The sequence below is a fragment of the Nylanderia fulva genome, unplaced genomic scaffold (assembly GCF_048542155.1).
Source record: "Nylanderia fulva isolate GAGA-0341 unplaced genomic scaffold, ASM4854215v1 Scaffold382, whole genome shotgun sequence".
NCBI classification, from domain to species: domain Eukaryota; kingdom Metazoa; phylum Arthropoda; class Insecta; order Hymenoptera; family Formicidae; genus Nylanderia; species Nylanderia fulva.
The window spans coordinates 55,615-73,426 of record NW_028190458.1 but is presented as its reverse complement, the minus strand read 5'-3'; the positions used below and the strand labels follow the sequence as shown (position 1 = coordinate 73,426).

General features: G+C 30.1%; 3 protein-coding genes, 1 long non-coding RNA gene and 1 pseudogene across 4 annotated transcripts; all 5 read left to right on the top strand.

Moving 5' to 3' along the window:
* The first annotated feature begins 1,678 nt into the window (after positions 1-1,678).
* Positions 1,679-17,812, top strand: part of LOC146722021 (uncharacterized) — a 43,414-nt pseudogene continuing 27,280 nt past the window's right edge.
* LOC146722024 (uncharacterized) lies at positions 4,438-5,587 on the top strand. Its single transcript, XR_014925385.1, has 3 exons — positions 4,438-4,571; positions 5,231-5,322; positions 5,405-5,587. It is a non-coding gene; the product is annotated as an uncharacterized LOC146722024 (long non-coding RNA).
* Positions 5,595-6,474, top strand: LOC146722023 (uncharacterized). Its single transcript, XM_085485659.1, has 4 exons — positions 5,595-5,611; positions 5,719-5,925; positions 6,032-6,238; positions 6,346-6,474. Exons 2-4 carry the CDS (start codon positions 5,832-5,834, stop codon positions 6,438-6,440), a joined length of 396 nt encoding a protein of 131 aa, XP_085341785.1. The 5' UTR covers positions 5,595-5,611; positions 5,719-5,831; the 3' UTR covers positions 6,441-6,474.
* LOC114941877 (uncharacterized) lies at positions 6,464-12,401 on the top strand. The gene is made up of 8 exons (XM_085485662.1): positions 6,464-6,551; positions 6,790-6,915; positions 7,003-7,116; positions 7,252-7,314; positions 8,175-8,261; positions 11,180-11,263; positions 11,721-11,842; positions 12,285-12,401. Exons 1-8 carry the CDS (start codon positions 6,464-6,466, stop codon positions 12,399-12,401), a joined length of 801 nt encoding a protein of 266 aa, XP_085341788.1.
* On the top strand, positions 8,896-10,514 carry LOC146722022 (uncharacterized). Its single transcript, XM_085485660.1, is given in 3 exon segments — positions 8,896-8,902; positions 8,958-10,327; positions 10,329-10,514. Coding segments are annotated over 3 exon segments (1,431 nt in total). The 3' UTR covers positions 10,383-10,514.

Genomic DNA, 17,812 nt, shown 5'->3' with positions numbered 1-17,812 from the left:
TGAATGCGTGGGTGGGATAAAACTTTAAAAAACCACACAGCAGCTTTCTCAAAAAAATTTGCAACATTTTTGTACCAATTTCGTAAAAATATTGGTCCATAAATGCGCACGCGCGTCGATGAATGCGTGGGTGGAGGTGTAACAATTGAAAAAACCACATCGTCGCCATCTTCAAAAAATTTGCAACATTTTGGTACCAATTTTTAAAAAATCGGTTTATAAATATACGATTGCGTGGGTGGGTGCGTGGGTGGAGGTGTAACACTTGAAAAAAACCGCATCGTCGCCATCTCCAAAAAATTTGCAACATTTTTGTACCAATTTCGTAAAAATATTGGTCCATAAATGCGCACGCGCGTGGATGATTGCGTGGGTGGAGGCGTAAACTTAAAAAAATAAAACAGTAGTTTTCTCAAAAAAATTTGCAACATTTTGGTGCTAATTTCGTGAAAATTGGTCCATAAATGCGCAAGCGCGTGGGTGGATGCGTGGGTGGGTGCGTGGGTGGGGGTGTAACACTTAAAAAAACCGCATCGTCGTTATCTCCAAAAAAATTTGCAACATTTTGATACCATGTGTTCAGAAATATTGCAAAAAAAGATTAAATATACCCTCCTCTGTAGAAAAAAAAAAAATTAAAAAATTAAAAAAAAACCCCACAGCAGCCACCCCCAAAAAATTTGCAACATTTTGGTACCAGTTTCACGAATATCGGTCCACAAATGCGGAAGTAGTTCGCGTACATACATACAGACAGACGGTGCTTATATATATAGATATGTAGAGTAGCAGTACTGTGTAGTTATTACAATTCTTTTATTGATAATATATATTCGTGATTACAAGTGCAATATGTTAAAATAATTATATGACACATTAAGCTAAAAGTTAAGTTACATTGCGAGAATTTTATAAAAAAAAAAGTTAGAAAAGCTGCACTGCGCAAGCTATTTATTTTGATTTTTTCATATATTTATATTATATGTAGAGTAGCAGTACTGTGTAGTTATTTATTACAATTTTTATTGATAATATGTATTCATGATTACAAGTGCAATATGTGAAATTAATTATATAACACATTAAACTAAAAGTTAAGTTACATTGCGAGAATTTTATAAAAAAGAAAGCAAAAGCTACACAAGTTTTTATTTTGATTTTTTCATATATTTATATTATATGTATAGAAGCAATACTTGTAAAGTTATTTATTTTAATTTTTTTATTGATAATATGTATTCATGATTACAAGTGCAACATACTATTATACATATATGTATTAGGTTTGTGTTTTTATATATATTGTGGCGATTACATCGTCAAATAGGCCCGTATTCATAGTCCCTTCTCAAGGCAAAATCTTCATGAAGATCATCTTATTCAATTAAGATCGTCTTAAGACATTATAAATTCATAATCTATGCATAAGATAATTCTTAAGAAGAAGCTAATCCTTAGGATCGTCTTGTGTCGTATAAGACTATCTTTATAAAGACCGTGCTTAAGACAATGCTTGTTTGCGTTCGGAAATTTTCGGAATAATTCCGTTGAAACAACCAATGACAGAAGGCTATTCTGCTCGTTCCATGAAATTACAGGTTAGTCTGATTTCGTAGTATGTATGTGCATAAACATTTTTACTTTTTTTTATCTTATAAGTTAAAGAATCTTATAAAAAATGGAAAAAATAGAAAAGGAAAACAAAAGCAAAAGTAAGCATTATACGCCAGCGGAAAGAAGTCTTTTTTTACAAATTTTAAATAAATATAAACAAGTTATCGAATGTAAAAAAAGTAACATTAATACACTACGCGAAAAAGAAGCTGCGTGGGATTGTATCTGCCAAGAATTTAATAATTCCTCATTAATTACCCAAGAAGTAAGAGAGAATCTTTATTTATTATGCAATCAGGAGACGCGGTACGTCTCGCTAAGTTATATCTTTCATTCGTCAAATTGAAATACAATCTACAAAAAAACAAAAAAAAATATTGAAAGATATCGAAAAGATAGCGAAAATATCAAAACAAAAGCAAAAATTATCCGTAGGACGCTATTGTGTATCCTTTACCGGACGTAACACGATTTTCGTCACCTTGAAAACAAAAATTTGAAATATTTCATGAACGGGAACATATTTTTCAAAAGATGACCAAATCAATCGAAAGCGCGATTTTTTCCGAGTAAAATGAGACCTTAACGAACTTGATAGCTCTATTGGTTGCGAAGATATGAATTTTTTAAGTTATTTTTTGGTCGAAAAGGTGTCACTTTTTTTTAAGACTACGGCGTCGTACTTGTCCGCGGTCACCCATCCCGACAAAGTGATTCTGTCCGAAGCCCGAAGCTGCTTTACCTTATCCGCGGTCACCCATCCCAGTATAGTGACATTTTCCTCAGCTGCTTAACCTTTTAAGCAACCAAACAAAAAATAAATTCTCTCTCACTCTCTCTCTTTCTCTCCCCCCTCTTTCTCCCTTTCTCTCTTGCTTTCCCACGTCTTTTTTCGCTCTCTCTCGCCCTCTCGCGCTTTCTCTCGCTGCCTCTCGCTCTCTCTTGCTCTCTACCGCTCTCTCGCGTTCTCTCGCTCTCTGCCGCTCTCTCTCGCGTTCTCTCGCTCTCTCCCACTCTCTCTCGCGTTCTCTCGCTCTCTCTCGTCGTCTCTCGCTCTCTCTCGGTTTTTTTCGCTCTTTCTCGCTTTCTCTCGCTGTTTCTCGCCTTCTCTCGTTCTCTCTCGCTCTCTCGCTTTCTTCCGGTCTCTCTCGCTCTCTCCCGCTCTCTCTCGCGCTCTCTCGGCCTCTCTCGCTCTCTCTCGCTCCCTCTCGTCTTCTCTCACTCTCTCTCGGTTTTTTTCGCTTTCTCTCGCTGTTTCTCGCTCTCTCTCGCTTTCTTTCGCTCTCTCTTGCTCTCTCCCGCTTTGTATCGCTCTCTCTCGCTCTCTCTCGCCCTCTCTCGCTGTCTCTCGCTCCCTCTTGCTCTCTGCCGCTCTCTCTCGCGTTCTCTCGCTCTCTCTCGTCTTCTCTCGCTCTCTCTCGGTTTTTTTCGCTCTCTCTCGCTTTCTCACGCTGTTTCTCGCCTTCTCTCGTTCTCTTCCGCTCTCTCTCTCGCTTTCTTTCGCTCTCTCTCGCTCTCTCCCGCTCTCTCCCGCTCTCTCTCGCTTTCTCTCGGCCTCTCTCGCTCTCTCTCGCTCCCTCTCGTCTTCTCTTACTCTCTCTCGGTAATTTTTATCTCTGTATTATTTTTTAAATTTCATATATGCATATACGTAAAATATAATATAATAATTTTAAAGATTATTTAATAGGGAGTATAGGAATATATATATATATATATATATATATACTTTGACACAAATTTGTATGTATATCGAGACATATTTTATTTAATATATGTTTAGATTTATTCAAAAAACCAATAACTTAAAAGAATATCCGAAATATAAAAAATATTTCATATATAAGCATATATAAATAAATATATATATGTCAATCGCATACTTTGACGACGATTTTACGCAACACTTGGCTATTTCAACGACTTTTGGCTATTTTGACGACGGTCGTCAAAATTTTACCGATAAATCGTACACTTTGGCGACGTCGTCAAACTAACTCAAAATGGAGAATTGTTTAATTTGACGACATTGTACACTTTGACGACACTATATTTATTTTTTGGCGATTTTGATGACAGTATAAGAATTTATCAAAAAATTGAAAATATAATATTTGACATATAATACAATTATTTCTTTTTCATTACAAATAATTTGAATGACTTAAATGAATAGTAATTAGTTATTTTTGAATAAATTTTGATTGACTATACAGATTGACAAACCCTTTTGCCATATTAAAGTATTAAAATTAATAAATCGCGCTAGCTATATTTCAAGTAATAAAACAATCTGTATTAGTCAATAGATTTTTAATCGAATCTATCTCACTTTTCGGTCGATAAAAACTGACAAAACAGATGCCACTGCTCCGGCATTATTTTAATTATTATAATCATTTAATTATTGCAATTTTTTCTTAAGATAATACATGGAGGGGACAGAATATATGGTTAAGCATAACAGATTTTATATGTAAATCTCATATGTATTTCGTAGTAAATACATATGAGATTTACATATAAAATCTGTTATGTTTAACTATATATTGTTGAAAGAAAAATATGTAAATAACAATAATTCAATGTTATATATTTGAATTTATTTAAAATTTATTTTAATAAAAAAAAGTTAATTTTATTTATGTATATAACTCAATATCTTTGGTTGTACAGATTGTATTCATATTGCATTTGATAAAGATATATAGATAAAGAATATGTGAACAAGATTGAGGTATTACAATATAATATTTATTCTACTAATACTAAATATGTATTATACAATAGTACTAAAATTTAAATATGTACACGTTATATATATATATATATATAGTAAAGTTCTATGATGATACTTATTATGTGCGCAAATCTAATCAAATTACGATTTAAAAGTGTTACAAAAGCTACATATAGTGATAAATGAAGCTACCCAGCAACCATTTTAGCGAAAAATGGTAAGTTAAATAAAACATCAATCTTTGTAATATGTTTCATATCAACATTTTATATTATTATTATTATTGGATGTCATTAACATTTAATACATTACCAATATATATTCGTAGATGTATTTCTACATCTATAATTTCATTATATCGTACACAATCGCATCGTTACTGTTTACTATTTAATCTTGGATTTACGTATATGTATATTGGTAATGTAATATAAATGTTAATTACATACAATAAAAATAATATATTATACATACAATAAATTTAAATATGTATACGTTAGTAAAGTTCTATGATGATATTTATCATGTGTGCACATCTAACCAAATTACGATTAAAAAAAATGTTACAAAAGCTACATATAGCGATAAACGAAGCTACCCAGCAATCATTTTAGTGAAAAATGGTGAGTTAAGAATACATTTCATATCTATATTTTATATTTTTATTATTATTGTATGTAATTAACATTTATATTACATTAACAATATATACATAAATCCAAGATTGAATAGTAAACAGTAATGATGCGATTATTCACGATATAATGAAAATATACATGTAAAAATACATCTACAAATAAAATAAGTAATTGGGAACACATTTTAATGTATTCTCAATTTCTTATTTTATTAACAAATATTTCTTTAACATTACAGATAATAAATATATATTGCAAGATATTAAAAAAATATTATAACAAATAAACCACATATATTACGCAAAAGAACTGATTTCCCAAAATTTAGTGGTAAGTATAACTCATATCGATAATACTTGCAATACTTATTCTATCATATGTATGTGATAATCATGTATCTCTTCTCTCACAGATATTAATTCGATAAGTCTAATAGATAAAAACAAAGGCAATGAGTCTGTGATACTAAACAAGGAGTGTATTACCAAAAACATTGATATTTCATTAAATATCGGAGAATCTCACATGATAATGTCTATGGATGAAAACCATAAATATAATGAAGATGTGTCAAACAGAGATTGTAATAAGAAGTTGACTGATGTTACATCAAATACTGGTAAATGTACACATTTCCAATTATTTGGTTTAGCTCATATGTATGATGTTTGTAATACTTATTTTATCGCATGTATGTCACATAATCATGTATTTCTTCTCTCGCAGATATTAATTCGATAAGTCTTATAGATAAAAACAAAGACAATGAGTCTGTGATACTAAACAAGGAGTCTATTACTAAAAATATTGATGTTTCATTAAATATTGGTGCATCTGACATGATAATGTCTATGGATGAAAGGGATAAAAATAATGAATCTGTACCAAATAAAGATTCTAATGAGGAGATGACCGATGCTACATCAAATACTGGTAAATGTGCACGTTCTCAATTATTTGGTTTAGCTCATATGGATGATGTTTGTAATACTTATTTTATCGCATGTATGTCACATAATCATGTATTTCTTTCTCGCAGATATTAATTCAATAAGTCTTATAGATAAAAACAAAGACAATGAGTCTGTGATACTAAACAAGAAGTCTATTACTAAAAATATTGATGTTTCATTAAATATTGGTGCATCTGACATGATAATGTCTATGGATGAAAGGGATAAAAATAATGAATCTGTACCAAATAAAGATTCTAATGAGGAGATGACCGATGCTACATCAAATACTGGTAAATGTGCACGTTCTCAATTATTTGGTTTAGCTCATATGGATGATGTTTGTAATGCTTATTTTATCGCATGTATGTCACATAATCATGTATTTCTTCTCTTGCAGATATTAATTCGATAAGTCTTATAAATAAAAACAAAGGCAATGAGTCTGTGATACTAAACAAAGAGTCTATTACTAAAAATATGATGTTTCATTAAATATTGGTGCATCTGACATGATAATGTCTATGGATGAAAGAGATAAAAATATTGAATCTGTGTCAAACAAAGATTGTAATGAGAAGATAATCAATGTTACATCAAATGCTGGTAAATGTGCATATTTGCAATTATTTAGAAACTGACAAATATCTTTATCTTTAATTATTTGTATACTTAATATCTTTTAATATAATAATAAAATACATATAAATAATAATACATTCTTTTATTTAATTTTGTTTTTTTTTAAATTGTCAAATACACATTGGGTTCTTTCCAGCAATGACACAATGCAGCATATATGGTATTCTATGTGTTAGATTATAATACTTTTTCATTATTTTAGATTGTCACCATAAACCGACGCTTTTAAATGCGAAGAATAAAGGATATGACATAAAAGAAGATGAAATTCCCGTAATTATTGACAACTGTGATTATCAAGAGATTACAGATCTCCCAGTAAATTTTGGTTAGTTTAGATAATGTTATCAGTTATATTTCTAAGCACTATTTTATTATCTGTATGAAATATTTTTTTTTATATATATTGTTTCAGATATTGGCACAATAATCTTTACAGATGAAAATGAGAGCATTGAAACTGTCATGCCAAGTAACTTTTTCATGAATGATAATATTGAAGCAGCAGAGGCAAATATTTCTTTATCTGGTATGCAATACTGTTAGAATTAAATTTCAAATATTAAGTTTCATATTTTATACTATAAATAATATGCAATTTTTTATTGCACTGTTGAATGAACGTATTTGTCCCTGTTTATCTAATCTCATGTTTTGTTTGCAGATTCATTTAATGGATCTATTAGAATCAATGAGTGTGTTAGGAGATTAAGTTTCAATATGACTGGTATGTAAAAATTGAATTATTTTTATATAAATAAGTATAAACTCATAAACAAAATATAAATATACACAAATTATAAAAAATAAGAAATAAATGCAATAAAATTTATATATATATATATATATATATATATAAGCATATCATGAAAGTAATAGACAACCACTTAAATTAAAATATAAACATTAATGTTTATATAATAATATTATAAATATATCAGCTGCAGGAGCCTAATACGATATCTTTTGCGTCGGTTATTGCGAAAATTAATTGTTCTGCTAATTGGGAATAGTATCTTTGATTTAGATCTCTAATTCTCATGTTTTCCATTAACCCCTCTGTAAAGCTGTAGACGAGAAAAATATCGGTCTGAAAGTTGGTTGAATTGGGAATCGAACCCGAGTCTTTCGCTTTCCAAGCGACTGCTCTTATAACCAAGCTATTCAGATCTTCCGAAACAATACTTCACTTTGTTGCCTTTTAACTAAATAACGCCGTTTTTTTGCCCAGACATAAACAAACAATATTATAACTATTAATATTATTAAACAATATTAATATTATTATTAATATTAATATTAATAATGTTTGTGTATATTTATATTTGTTTAGAGATAAAAGATTGTATCTATACTTATATAAATTTAAAAAAAAACAGGTTTTGTAGTTTCAAATATACATAAGAAATGATAAAATTTTAGACATAAAATAAAAATAAATATAACACAGTAATACAATTTGATAAAGTTTTATGAAGTATTTATAAACTGACATTTTAAAATTTGTTTAAAGTATAATCTTGTAAACATGTATTATTTTATGTTATTTACACTTATCTCTTTTTATATCTTCAATAAATCATACAGAAACTGATGCAAGACGTGTAAGCATGTTATCTCCTTGCCGAGATGATGTGCCAGATCCAGAAATTGTTGCTGCGCCAGTGTCTTATAGTATGTAGTTATGTTTTTTTTTTCTTTATAAATAATTTTTGACGTACATTTTTAATTAACAAATTTCACAATATTATGTATATAATTGATATACATATACGTACATATATAATATTATATATATTAATGGATATAATTCTTATAACATTGAGTTGCTACTGTTTTACATCAAGTTCGTTATTATTTTCATATAATGTACAAGCTGCGATTGCAACTTCATGCAAAAAGCGGCAATAATTTTGTTTCATTAATTTTATATAAACTTTTAGAGATTCTAATTATAATGACTAATTATAAATATATACTTTTGCAAGACTAATTATAAATTTAAGTAATGTAATTCGTGCAATATTGTGCTCTATATTTGAACAAACTATCTTTTGTATTGAGAAAGACCTAGTAAAATCGAAACGTATACTTTTTATTATATAAATAAATTATGTTTAATTTTTTTTACATCTAAATTACTTTGGCTCGTAGTTTTGGCCTACTTTTCTTGATTTATTAATTCTATATTTGAATTAAAATTAAAATAAATAAATTTTATTATCTCTATTACCTACTTCAAACATTATTTTTTGTCTTTTGGTAATATATACATTGACATGCAAATATTGTGTGCTTTAGTTTTTCAATGATATGTGAGTTATGTCCTTTGTTCATAGTTATATAATTTCTTTGTTTTTTTTATATTAGATAATGATAAGAATGAAAGTGATGATGAAGATTCAGAATATATACCTTCAGAACACAGTTCTTTAAATAACGAATCTCCTCAAAAGCAAGTGTCAATTGTTAACAGAACTATTTTATCCACTTCCAGTTTTGATACATCAAATACAAATGTTGTTGGTACATCAGCATGTAACGATGAAGTTATGTATGTTCAAAAGTCTAATATAAAATCGAAACAAAATTATTGCGCTTTTTGTATGAAGTTGCAATCACAGCTTGCACGACATTTGGAAACAGTACATGCTAATGAGCCTAATGTAAAAAAATTTGCCATTCTGCCTAAAAGAAACCCAGTAAGGAAAAAAATAATAGATACTATTCGAAAAATGGGTAATTTTAAATTTAACACCAACCCAAAATTTAATACTGGTCAATTAATTGTATGCAGACGTCCAAATGAGAAAACTAATAAGACTGCTAAAGATTTTGTTGCCTGTGTAAAATGTAAAGAATTTTTCGCAAAAAACACAATACGTCATCATGCTCGAGTTTGTCTTAAAAAAGATTTTCGAAAAAATAAAAATATTATGATTATGGGAAGAAAAATCACTGGTAGAATACATTCAATAGCAAGTGAGTGTTTAAGAAAAACAGTGTTTCCTGTTATGCGAGATGATGAAGTAACACGTATTGTGAGATATGACAAATTATTGATCATATATGCAAATAAGTTGTGTGTTAAATACAAATCCCAACATCAGCATGATATGATTCGTGCACGATTACGTCTACTAGGTCGTTTTCTTATAGCATTAAAAGATATAAATACGAATGTAAAAGATTTTCAGTCGCTGTATCATCCACAAATATATGACGATTGTATTTCAGCAATTAATGTAGTTGCAGGATATGACAATGAAGAACAACTTTATAAAACTCCTGCAGTAGCGGCTAACTTGTCAACACTTATTAAGCATATAGGAAATCTTTTCATTATGGAATGCATCAAGACTCAAGATGAAGAGAAGAAAAAATTAGTTAAAGACTTTTTAAAACTGTTAGTTGTGGATATAGGTACGAGTGTCAACAAAACAGTTCTCGAAACGCAGTCTGCACATAAAAGGCACAAGAAAATAAATCTCCCGTCATTGGAAGATATTAAAAAATTACACACACATTTGGCGAAAATAAGAACTGAAGCATATACAGCATTAAATGAGTCCTTTTCATATGAGAAGTGGATTTCTTTAGGAGAAGTAACATTAACTTCAACACATGTCTTTAATAGACGACGAGCAGGAGAAATTGAGCGAGCATTAATAGAAGATTTTGAAAATTATGAAAAAGTAAATAAAAATATGTACAGTGATATTTATAAATCATTGTCAATGGAAGATAGAAAAATTGCAGAGAAATATGTCCGATTTTGCATCAGAGGAAAACTAGGACGCACAGTGCCTGTTTTATTACCGAATGAGCTCTTTGATTGTATCACTTTAATCTTAAAATATCGTGAAGAGGCTAATGTATTAAAGAAAAACCCTTATATTTTTGGACTACCTGCTGTCGACAAAAATAGACACCAATACCTGAGGGCCTGTGTTTTAATGCGTAAATTTTCCCAACAATGTAACGCAAGTCAATCAACTACTTTGCGCGGTACAACATTAAGAAAACATATAGCAGCATACTGCATTCAATTTAATCTGGATGTTACTGATGTTTCGTATATTGAAATATTTATGAGCTATGCTGATAAAATACATGGAGATGATTAGAAGCAACCATAGCAAGCTGAGATATACTGAAAATCTCCCGCTATTTAGAAGCAGTATCGGAAGGAAATGCACAAAATACGAATAATGAATCGATATCGGACAGTGATTCTGAAATAGAAGATAACATAATTGACGTTAACAACAATAATACTGGCGAAATAAGTAATGTTATTTGCTTAAATTATGTAAGACGTAGAATTTATAACATTAATATCTACATTGTTTATATTATTAAGATTTACATTATTTACATTATATTTACATTATTGTTTTCATTATTAATTATTTCACTGTTTATTTATTATTATTAATTGGTTTTGTTTTTTTGGTGCTTATTTATTTTATACTAAGTATTCCTTTTGTATATTATTTTAATATTGTAATGATATAATAACAAAATAAGAGCATTACGATATTATGATATTGTAATTTTGTAAATGTTTTAATAACTACTGTTTATTGTAGATATTTCATTATGTGAGACATCAAATCATTCCAGAAATTCTGACAAGCAAACGGATGAACAAGGTGGAAAACGGAAACGTAGTAGTAAGTAATTTTTCATATCTACTTTCAATCCATAACTGTACGAATTACAATACTATTCAGTTTCCTTTATTATTATGTTAATTCGTTCTTAAAATGATACTTATTTATATATTTCTAATATAACATTACATATTTGATTAGTGCCTGCAAATAATTATCTTTTGTCGCTCCTTTTTTATTATACCGAAATACATAACTTAGTTTTGTTTCCATGACCGATAACATTTTCCAATATTTATACTAAAACTATTTATAATTACTATTCAAAATTAAAAGTAAATAAGTAAAATAAAATAGTATTAACATTTAAATAATTTATTATCGTTGAAGATGGAATATAATAAGAATGTATAATTATAGCACTCAACATATTATTCTTATGTCAAAGTCAATAACAAATAGTATACTTATTTTGTTTTGTTAAATTATTTCAACAATATTCTCTATACTCCTCTAGCATCTCCTTATGGAAAAACAAAAAGAGTACGATGGACAGAAAATGAGAAAGAAGCAGTGCTTTCTGCGTTTGCACAACATATAGAAAATCATACATTGCCGTCTCTAAAAGAGATTCAAGAAGTAAAAAAAAAATATATTTCTCTGGCTCGGCGTACATCGCCGCAAATCAAAACGTGGCTGCATAATAAACAAAAAACCTTGCAACAACAATAGTGTAAGAGTTTGCAATTTCGTACAAAACATTTTATGAATACTTGTAAAAAAATCAGAATTTTTTTAAAAACAATATAAAATGTTTTCATATTACTTAAATCTTAAATTTTTAAATTAAAATTCATATAATTTAATACTTTATATTTTTGTATAATATATAACTTTTTAATTTAATATGTACTATACAACTCTGATTCAATATCTTTTTCTTTTTGTTTTTGTACATCTGTAGTAATCTGTATATTAGATAAGCTAATATATAGATGTGTGCGTTAGTTCGTCAACATTATAGATGTTCAAAGTAAATCTTATTCTATCTTTTAGTTTCAGTTTCACTGCCTCATTTTAGGAGAACTTTGTAAAGGCGTTCAACTCAAGATTAACGTTGAATACACCTAGATTATCGGATATATTGAATATATTCAATAGAATCAGAGAACCTGAATATTGCTATACCCAGCGATGAGAAGTGGATAGAATGCTTAACGGAACAGATTCAGTACAAGATGGAATTTATAAAGTGATATGTTCCAGAAGATGTTCAGCTGTATCTTATTTAACATTCCATAGCTGCTTGAATAGTACTCAACTTGTTAAAAAATCATGAGATTGATAAAAGAATAATAGATTACTTCTGTTCCTTTTTACAACAAAGCACAAGGCAGAAACAGTAAAGCAACCTTCACAGTGATGTTTCTATCATCTCTGCAAACATTATTAATATAAGTCTTTGATATATTTTGATGTTTTCAAGTAAATTTGTCAAGCCAGTGTATGAAATGCAGTGACAAAAGTCATAAACTTAAAAACTTTATGCAATTAAATCAATTTTGATATAGAAAAAATGTATGAAAAGGTTGCAAATTGAGAGCAATTAAAGCTGACAAACTTTTATTTTATTATAATGTTAACAGTAGCGAAATTCCAAGACAAATGTATATTAGACACTTCAATCTAAATGTTCAATGATACTAATGCGATTTTTACTTGCTTTTGTGCTAAAAAAATGATATGTGATACTCGTCGGCGATTTTATTAACTAAATTTTAAAATATTAATTTTGCATTTAATTTATTAATGGTGCAGTTCTTTGTTACATATTAAAGTAGCATTTTTTATAGTAAATAAATAGGACACATTTTCATTTTACTGATTAGAACAAGGTTTTGTTATTGCTGTGTGTTTTGATGAATCGAATACAAAACTGATAATTTTCGATATCCTTACAAAAGATTATAAAAATAATTACAATAAACGGATTAGCCAACAAACAACTAATTATAGTGATATCTTGAATTAATTACAATTTGATTATTATAGATTAGTTAGTATGGTATAATATCTCTTATGTTATGTTAATTAATTAATTACATATTATTTATCATTTGTATTATCGCTAAACGTTTAAGGATTTAAATTTAATTTTAAGGATGTTGCTTTATATAGTCAAAGTAAACATGAGTGATGTATCAAGGTTCTATTATTTTTGCTGAAGTCGAGAGTATTAAGTTTCCTTATTTATAACTAGAGAGAGAGAGAAAGAAAAAGATATCAAATTTTGTATTGTCATAAAAATGAATAAGTAATTACTTAAAATAAGTTCTACATACATTATAAGCAATGATTTTAGTTACCATTCTGTTGTACAATTATCATTTTCTCTCGTCTTACTATATATTTATCACATTTTTCTTTGTATGATTAGTGGTATTATAAACACATATTAATGTTTTCAGATTATTAAAATCGAACACAAAATTTTATATTACACTATATTAATACGTTATAATTAAGATTTTTATGTATTTCTTTGAACCACCGCACAAGCTTTTCTGTAACGCGTTACGTTACGTTAAGTACTAACCTTTTATTCATTAGACTTTACTCATTGTCAGTACATAATCTCAAACTTTAGTCAAAGCACAAAAAATCGTTATGTTAAATTACGTTAAGTTCTGATCTTATCATTATGATTTTTGTGTGCGTTGATTAAAGTTTAAGATTATGTACAAGTTAAGTCTAAAGTAAATACTTAATGTAACGTAACACTTTACGAAAAGATTATAGGCGATAACCCTTTTTCTTCAACATATTAACTTTGTCATTTTAATGTATACAATATATACGTTTCTTTTTTTAAAACTAATTGAAATTGTGAATATTTCAACTTTGTTCACATATTCTTTATCTATGTAGAATTATTATAAAAAACATTCAGAAAAACAAAAAAAATGTTCAAATATTATTACCATATGTCACATATCATTATCAAATGCTATATGAATAAACCTGTACAACCAAAGATACAGTTATATACATAACATTTAGTTTCATTACTGTTATTTACATATTTTTACTTCATATATTCTCTACGAAATACATGAGATTTTCATATAAAATCGATTTTATTTAACCACATATTGTTCTGTCTTCTCCCTGCACCATCTTAAGAAAAAATTACAATAATTAAATGTCTATAATAATTAATACAGACTATGTATATATATCAAAGAAAAATGTAGACACATAGAAATCTATTTAACAACTTCGAATTACAGACGTCAATTTCAACATTACAGCAGTACATCACTAATCTAGCTTTTCTTGTGCGTTAATGTATTTATGTATATACAAAAAACAAAAATAAATATTTTATACATCTAACACTTGTCACCTATTAACTCCAACTAAAAAAACATTAATAATTTGATATTTCTATAAACTTTTTATAGCACTCAAAAACAAGGTTTATAAAGAAAACGCTCGGTATTGCATCCGTTCTTGTTAACGCATGATGACGAAATATCTAACTTGAAAGTAACTACGAAAAGACTAAAAAATCGTCCTATCGTTTCAACTGATTTCACTTCCTTGCACCAGGATATCGATTCTGTAACTTTTTTTAAAGTGAAAATGTGAAAAGTGAAAAATTCTCGCCAATCACGCATTGATTTTAAAATGAAATCGATGTACGATTGGCGGAAATTTTTTACTTTTCACGTTTTCACTTTAGAAAAAGTTACAGAATCGATATCCAGCTGATTTTGCGTATTACAAGTAAAACACAACTTAAATTTACTTAAAAACAAATTATAAATATTAATAAATCAAAGCAAAATAATACTCGAATAAATTATAACAAAATACATAATGTCAATCGAATAATTAACTTCTTGCTTAAAAAATTTGTTCTAACAATAAGGGTTTCATATATTGTGAAATCCTATAAATTTCTTTAAACGAAAAGTCAATTTCAATTAGACGGTTGAATTTTGAGCCAATATTACTATTACATCACATCTATAGCCTCGAGAATCCAATGAAAGCTCCAAAAATCGTTTATCGCTTTTCCGATAGTAATAATTAATTTTAAATTATATGACATTCTTTAGTATATACGAAAATATGATTAAAAAGTTGAAAAAATTTGATAAATGATTGCTATTCAAAAAGATTTTTCAACTTATTTTTGGAGTGTCGTTAAAACAACCGTTTTATAGAAATTAGTGGTGTCGTTATAATAGTCAAATAGTACAATGTGTTGTACATAATTTTGTACTGTCGCTGTACTAATGGTTTTATACTTAATTGCTTATACATATGTACCAGTTCATTTTATTACAAAATTATAACTAATGTATACGGGGGAGGAGGTGGGGGAGAAGTTTTGGACGGGGAGGGGGGTGAGACAGGGATGCCCACTGAGCCCGCTTCTGTTTAACATGTTGATGGCGGACTTGGAGGAGGAAATGAAGAAAGGGAGATGGGGGGGTGTGAGATTAGGAGAGGGCAAGGTCTATACATTAGCGTACGCGGATGACGTGGTGCTGTTGGCAGAAGATGAGGGGGGGATGAGGTGTATGATGGAGAGGTTAGGGAGATATCTGGAGGGGAAGGAACTGGAACTGAATGAGAAGAAGTCGAAGGTGATGAGATGCAGAAGGGGGGGAGGGAGGTTAAAAAAGGCTAGTTGGTTTTGGAAGGGAAAAAAATTAGAGGAGGTAAAGGAGTACAAGTATTTAGGATATGTGATTCAAAGGAATGGGGGTCAAGAGGGACAGGTAAGGGACAGAATAAAGAGAGGGGCAGCAATTATGGGACAGGTATGGGGAATAGGTAAGAGGAGATTTGGGAATAACTGGGAGAGGAGGTTGTGGCTCTTCGATGCGTTAGTATGGACGGTTTTAGGATACGGGATGGAGATATGGGGATGGGAAGAGAGAGAGGGATTGGAAAGGATACAAGAAAGGTATCTGAGATGGATGTTAGGAGTGGATTGGGGAACGCCTGGATATATGGTAAGGGAGGAATTGCAAAGGGAAAAGATAAGGACAAGGATGGGAAGAAGAGCATGGGGATATGAGAGAAGGTTAGAGGAGGGTAAGGGAGGATGGTTGGCGAGAATATGTTTGGGGGAGATTAAAGAAAGGGCAAAAAAAGGAGGGGAATTGTCAGGGTGGGAGAGAGAAAGAAGGGAATTTTTTGAGGGTAAGGGGATGGGATTAAGGGAGATAGAGGAAAGAAGGGAAAAGGAGGAGTTCAGATGGGAAGAAGTTGAGGAATGGGAAGGAAAGGAACAGAGGGAGGAGAGGGTAGGAAAAATGATAAAATCGGAATATAATAAGTGGTACAAACAGATTAAAGGGGAGGGGATTCCGGGCTATTTGAAGAAAGGGTGGGCGGAAGGTAGATGGAGGAGGATGGCAAGGTACAGACTGGGGAATGAAATGAAGGGAAATAGGTATTGGGAAAAGGAGGAGGATAGGAAATGCAGGATATGTGGGAGAGGGTTAGAGACGTGGGAGCATGTGTGGGAGGAATGTATGGATTGGGGAAGGGAAGAGAGCTGGCAGGAAATGGTAAAGGAGATATTAGGAGAGGAGGGGGAAGGGGAAATATGGTTAAAAAGGTTAGAGGAAGCAAGAGGGAAAGGGGGGGAGAAGGAGAAGGAGGAAAAAGGAGGACAGGGGGGTGAGAGAGGGTAGGAGATAAGGGGAGAGAGAGAGGGGGGAGTGAGTGTGTGAGTGAGTGTGAGAGAGAGAGAGAGGGAGGGAGAGGAAAGGAGTGGAAGAATAACGGTAACCGGAAGCGGAGGTCCAACATAGGCTAAGTAGAATGTAAGATTGCGTAGGTTAAGATAATTTAGAATAAGAAAGGTTAGGGAAAGGCGGACGTGTGTGTGTGTGTAGGTAGGGCAGAAATGCGAGAAAAGATGAGAAAGGCGGCGAAGAGGAGAGGCGTGGCGAAAAATATGTAATTAGATTAAGTTTTAGGTATAAGTTTAGGCTAAGGAAAAAGGGTAAAGGAAGGAATAAAGGTTTGGGAACGCTCCTTTAAAAAAAAGCGCCTTGTAATCCCCAATTGGGGCGGCAATAAATATATCTAATCTAATCTAATCTAACTAATGTATACGTCAGGGAGTCGATGTACTCTTATGTATACAATAAAATGTTCGATTTTTTGATGTCGTCAAAATAGCCAATTGACATATATATATATATATATATATATATAAGAAATATATATAAATATATATGATTATATATTATTATACAAAATAATAATGCTCCCAAGCGGTCACCCATCTAAATATTGATCATGTTCAAGCATTAGTTAACTTCAGCGATCGGACGATAACTTTACTTTTTAATCGAGCTTTATTTAATTATACAATTATATATATATTTTTATATAAATTATATATATATATATAAATATTTTAATTTATATAACATGTCTCTTTTCTTAATTTCATATTCTCTACAAGTTTCGTGTCATAGTACTTTTAAATAATGTTTATAATTTTAGTATTGTTTTAAATTTTACATTTTTTAAAGGAGTCGGGTTGGCAGTTGATGCGATAGTTGGCGGTAGTTA

Coding starts and splice junctions, on each gene's coding strand:
- LOC114941877 (XM_085485662.1), top strand. CDS start 6,464: ATGTCTATGGATGAAAGAGATAAAAATATTGAATCTGTGTCAAACAAA. Junction 8,262..11,179: donor TGCTGCGCCAGTGTCTTATA/GTATGTAGTTAT, acceptor TGTTTATTGTAG/ATATTTCATTATGTGAGACA. Junction 11,264..11,720: donor TGGAAAACGGAAACGTAGTA/GTAAGTAATTTT, acceptor ATACTCCTCTAG/CATCTCCTTATGGAAAAACA.
- LOC146722023 (XM_085485659.1), top strand. CDS start 5,832: ATGATAATGTCTATGGATGAAAGGGATAAAAATAATGAATCTGTACCA. Junction 5,926..6,031: donor CGATGCTACATCAAATACTG/GTAAATGTGCAC, acceptor TCTTTCTCGCAG/ATATTAATTCAATAAGTCTT. Junction 6,239..6,345: donor CGATGCTACATCAAATACTG/GTAAATGTGCAC, acceptor CTTCTCTTGCAG/ATATTAATTCGATAAGTCTT.